The following is a 5754-nucleotide window of genomic DNA, read 5'->3' as shown; positions in this document are numbered from 1 at the left end:
TGACTATTAAATAAACTTTAACCAAATTTTTTCTGGCTGCCCTTTTCAAATCTGATAATCCGTTTTGGACAAAATGAAGGGGGAAACGGACACAGAAGAATGAGAAGGGAATTAATCTTAACCAGAGAGACAGAGAAGTAAATCAAAAGGGAGAATATACAAACGCAGCAAGTGGACTTGTGTAGACTTTTCATTAATGTCTGAATGTGGATGAGAATTGGGTATTATAGGGTTAGAGGGGTGTTTGCTTCGGTTTAATCATCCGAAGGATTTGCTTAGAGAACTATTCTCATCTTCAGTTTTGAAAGCATTTGTTTTTAAAACTGTATCATATATTTATTTAAAATAAAACTGGCTGAAAAGATCTGCCTTGGGACGAAGCAAACTCTGACTTAGTTAAAAAAAAACTTCAATGCAAGTTGTGAATTCAAAGTGAACTCCGAAGTGGTTTAAATTTAGCTGCATACAAGGACCGGGAGGGTGGAGATTTCAAAGGGCGCCAGGATTGTGTCGAGGTGATCCCTCCAGACTCCTCTGGAGTCCTCCCCAAGTCTCGGATCCTCTATAAATATCAGGATCTGGCCGGCTGAAGGTTACAGTCTGCACCAGGACTAGCACGGGCTTGTTTTGTTTCAAGGAAAAACACTCTTCCCCCCCACTCCCAGCAAGCATGAACAGGACACTGGAGAGCGAGTCCTTTTCGCACCGAGTCAGCCCTCAGCTGGTGTCCGGGCAGAGCTTCGACAGCGACCACCGCAAGAGAGCGGCGGCCAACATCTTCGAGTCTGTCAACCAGGCCGCCCTGCAGCGCCTGTTCGAGCGCTCCGGGGACAAGAGGGCCGAGGAGAGAGCGCGGATCATCGCCACAAACCAGGACAGCGAGCAGATCACCAGATCCCTGGTGGCGCTCAAACTGAGGAAGAGGATGAAATTCATGCAGCTCTTTCGCATTGGCAGCGAATCGCCCAAAGTTTTCTCCATCCTGAGATAGAGGGAAGGATGAAGGAGGAGACTTGACATGTTTCACTGGTCTGAAAGAGGGCAAAGACGGTGCTGTTCGCATTGAAGTCAGCGCACTGCCCCGTCCTGATCGCGTCCGCTCACACTGTTAAAGGACTTGTGATGAGTTCTGATGGTGAGTGAAGAATGGTGCACATTTGTTGCAAAGTGCGCAGAGACTTTTGCGATTTGCATCTTACAGATGCGTGACTTCGAGCAACCCGTTCAAGGGCCCCGTTCATAGCCTCCGGGACGTTTTGATGCTCGTGTTAAAACCGGGAGGACAAAAAAAAAGAAACTGTTGTATTACCTCGCCGGCCTCTTCAGAGGAGGAAGGGGATTTGTGACTGTGTCCTGATAACTTTTATAAAGGACTGGGGCGCGGGAAAAAACAATGCCTATTTATTGACAGAATTTACCACTGCTGCCTCAAAGCTATTTTTTTTTGTGAACAATGTGAATGATTTTACAACGCAATAAATGTTGGAAACTAAGATTTACGTGTTGGACGTTTCTTGAGTCACTTTGTGGTCCTTGTTCACTTCTCCCATTGCACTTTTCAAAATATAAATTTGACACGGCAAGGTTAAAAGCAAAGTGAATTTTAGAGGGGTGGTGTGGTTCCTCAACACGAGGAGCTGCTCATAAACATACTGGAGGGCACAATAACTTTCAGAGTATCTCAGCCAAGTTTCCAGAAAACCTCGACCATTTCTCTTCAAGCGCGTTATGTGCAAAGTGCATTTCTTGTTCAGGCTTGGGAAGGGTACTCAAAAAGGGGTGTAGATTTAAGGTCAGAAGCAGATGGCTAAGAGGGGAGTTGAGAAACCTTTTCACCCAGAGGGTGGTGGTGGGAGCCTGGAACTCACTGCCTGATGGGAGTGGCTGAGTAAGAAACCCTGCTAACATTTAACAAGTATTTAGATATTCACTTGCGCTGCCCCAACCTCCAGGGCTATGAGCCAAGCGCTGGAAAATAGTGTAGTCAGACCTTCGTTGGCCGGAGTGGTCATGATGGGCCGAATGGCTTTCTGCGCTGTAAACATTTACCAGTGTATTGTGTGAGAGTTTTCCCAAATGAAAATCAAAGCTTGCCCATGACAAAGCAGCAATGAAATGGCCATTCTAATGAAGAACTGAATGGAGACAGATCAAGTAGTTTCTAGGACAACTTCGAGAATGAGGTCGAGCAACTTCAGGGTATCTGACCGGCTCCTTATCTTCACCTTCCCCCACCCCCCCTTCCCCCAACCCCCTTGAAATGTGCTGCGGGAAAAGGGTAAGAGATGACAAGCCTGTGGTTTACCAAACCACCACAAACGCACTGTCCTCAATTTACCATGGCAAACCGTTATTAAAATAAAAAAAAGTCCAAGAATAATTAAAAATCTAATCACTATCAAGAGTCATATCACAGCGCACTCGAGTTGCTGAATCTTGAACACCTGAAATTTCCATTGGAGGAAGTTTGTTCACTTCGAAAGCAAGGCGCTTGAACAGACGTCAAAGTCCTTCAAACCAAAGATTGTTCCAATAAGGAACCGTTTCAATGAAATTTAAACCTCGGATCAGTTTTCTGCATCTAGCAACGATGACGATCCCAATTCAAAAGACCACCCCGCCCCGCCTCTTATTAAAGCAGCTTCAACATCAGTTTCCTAAACTGCCAAAGCGTTCTGTGCATGCCTGAGTTCAGACTTTCATGGAGGTAGCATATCATAGAATCCCTACAGTGCAGAAGGACGTCATTCGGCCCATCGAGCCTGCACGGACCACAATCCCACCCAGCAAGGAATCGAATCTAGGTTCCTGGCGCTGTGGGGTAGCAGTGCTAACCACTGTGCCACCCAAAGAGAAATATAAAAAAAATCAACATAAACCCAGTGCGAGGCAATGCACATTACAAGAACATGGTTGGGACAGTAGTATCACAATATTGTTTTTTCTGAGTATTCAGACTTCAATAAAATCTCCATTACTATAAAGGACTCACATTACTAGTGAGGCAACCAATATGAGAATTGTTTCCAGAATTATTTGATTTGATTTATTATTTTCACACATATTAGTATACAGTGAAAAGTATTGTTTCTTGTGCACTATACAGACAAAGCATACCATACATAGAGGAGAGGGTGCAGAATAAAGTGTTACAGTCATAGGTAGGGTGCAGAGAAAGGTCAACTTAATGCGAAGTAGGTCCATTCAGAAGTCTGACGGCAGCAGGAAAGAAGCTGCTCTTGAGTCGGTTGGTTCTTGACCTCATACTTTGTATCTTTTTCCTGATGGAAGAAGGTGGAAGAGAGTATGTCCAGTTGTGTGGAGTCCTTAATTATGCTGGCTGCTTTTCCGAGGCAGTGGGAAATGTAGACAGAGTCAATGGTTTGGAGGCTGGTTTGATGATGGGCTGGGCTTCGTTCACCACCCTTTGTAGTTTCCTGCCATCTTGGGCAGAGCAGGAGTCACACCAAGCAGTGACACATCCAGAAAGGATGCTTTCTATGATGCATCTGTAAAAGTTGGTGAGAATTGTAGCAGACGCGCCAAATTTTCTTAGCCTCCTGAGAAAGTAGAGACATTGGTGGGCTTTCTTAACAATAGCATCAGTGTGGAGGGACCAGGACAGGTTGTTTAGTGATCTGGACACCTCGAAGCTTGAAGCTCTCGACCATTTACACTTCATCCCCATTGATGTCGACAGGGACATGTCCTCCACTACACTTCCTGAAGTGATGACAATCTCATTTATGCGAGCATGCAGCTATATAATTCCACAGTCACAATTGTGTGTATAATTTAATTACACCCAGTTGAGAAAGTGTATTTTTATAAAGTGGGAAAATGGGTTTGCTGTCAGCGAGTCAGCTGCAACTGATTTCAGGGTTCAGTTTAGAACTTTAACAAATGGCTCTGTGATCCAGCTATATTTTGTTAAAGGACCAGGGAGTTACATTATTGTAAAAATACCCACCTAAAAATCGGATTTGATGGTGCTATCTGAATAATGTTGCCATGCTATGAGAAACTGCAGTGGCAAAACTCCCAAGAACAGCAGGAAGTAAACACAAAATTATTAAACATGAGTTACCTTGTGCCACCATGAAGCAGGCTCCACTGTCAGGAACCACAATGGTTGAATAGTCTAACCCAGTTTTGGCGAGGAGTGGTTCTGTTCAGCTGTGCTGTTCAGTTTTTAAGGTTGTGGACATATGTTATCAGGACCTTATCAGCATTTGATTAAGACTTTCACGAATCTCATGCATTTTTGGTAAAATGAAACAAGTCATTTGTCTGACCTGTCACTTTTATATTCTCAACACTATTATGGGGAGAGATGTTCTCATTTCACAAGTACAGCCATAATTTTAGTCTATGCCAATTAGCGAGAAAAATTTCATTTTAGTGCTGCAGTAATTCCCATCAGGCAACTGTTTCCAATAAACAGGGGTAGAATGTTTTCTTTTTGCAGTCTTTCTATGAATGCCGTTCTGTGTTGGCTTTGAGCATCATGCGTTTATAATGCCAATAAGCAAATGTTGTCTAATTTGTGACCAGATCAGGGAAGCTGATGAGAGAGAGGTTTGCTGATTCGGGAAACGATGTCAGATCAACGTCCTCACACTTAGTTTAATTTTGTGATGTTACCTGATAATTCATTGCAAGCCTGGTGGAGTATCACATGGGAGTACGCAGAGGACCAAAATAATAGTTAATACACGTTATGAATGTACAGTATAAATACTCATCAGGGTCCCTGTTCTGCAACTGTAACAGTGTGACCCATTTAAGATGAAACATTGTAGTGTTTCCGTTGATCTAATATACAGGTCTCATTAATGCAACTATAGGAGCAATTAATGTAACCAATAAAGCCACTTGTCCCCATTTTTGATGTCGGAGGATCGTAACGTTATTTCAGGTACAAGTACATAGCTACAAAATATGACCGCAAATAGTAGCAGCTGATAAAGACTTGTCTGTAAACACAGGTCACTTGCATTCTGGACTGAACAACATTTTGAACATTCACGACCATTTGATCAGGATTAAATGTTGAACAGAGAACAGTTCTGACCAAGCCTATGTGCTGATCATTCAAATCTGTCGACACAGGAGCAGGAAAATATTTATTGTCACAACCAAACAGCCCCCTTAATTTATTGCAGCTATTCCGACTGCAAACTTGCAAACCCGTTGAGAGAGGGCTGAACATCATTTTTCAAAATGATACATGTGCTGGCCAACCGTAGGCTGTAGCATTTCAGTCGGTAATGGGTCTGAATTTTCTAAGGAATGGTATTATTGTTGATAGATTTTAACTTCAAACCGTCAATGCACAATCCTCCAAAAGGTGGCGGCCTAAGTTGGTAGAAAAATAATTAGGGAGTACAAGCACAACGATCCGTGTTCTTGAACTAAATAAATGTCGTGTGGAACTTTTATCACGTACATGAATATTTTTGCTGAGTATCATTTTCAGAATGCGTTGCCACTGTTAGGATTTATCCTAATTGAACGGTACATGTAATGCTGCCTTTTGCTTCCCAGTTTATCCTTCATACTCAACTATTTTGATGGATACTTGTGGTAAACCACTGTTCGCTTATTACCTGTATATGTGACATGCCTGGACACATCCCTGCCAGCCCGACCCGAGACTCCGCCCCCCTCTGGTCCAGGTATAAAGGCGACTGCTCCCCACCCCCCTGCCTCAGTCTGGACCAGTTCATCGGCATGGGTGTGCTCCAAGTCTTT

General features: G+C 43.4%; 1 protein-coding gene across 1 annotated transcript; it reads left to right on the top strand.

Annotated features, from left to right (window-relative positions):
* The first annotated feature begins 611 nt into the window (after positions 1-611).
* On the top strand, positions 612-1452 carry LOC144509782 (transcriptional and immune response regulator-like). Its single transcript, XM_078238567.1, has one exon. The coding sequence runs from the start codon at positions 671-673 to the stop codon at positions 989-991; it is 321 nt and encodes a 106-aa protein (XP_078094693.1). The 5' UTR covers positions 612-670; the 3' UTR covers positions 992-1452.
* The last annotated feature ends 4302 nt before the right edge of the window (positions 1453-5754 follow it).

Source organism: Mustelus asterias, chromosome 22 (assembly GCF_964213995.1).
Source record: "Mustelus asterias chromosome 22, sMusAst1.hap1.1, whole genome shotgun sequence".
In the NCBI taxonomy this organism is placed as follows: Eukaryota; Metazoa; Chordata; class Chondrichthyes; order Carcharhiniformes; family Triakidae; genus Mustelus; species Mustelus asterias.
This window is presented reverse-complemented; position numbering and strand designations above follow the sequence as displayed.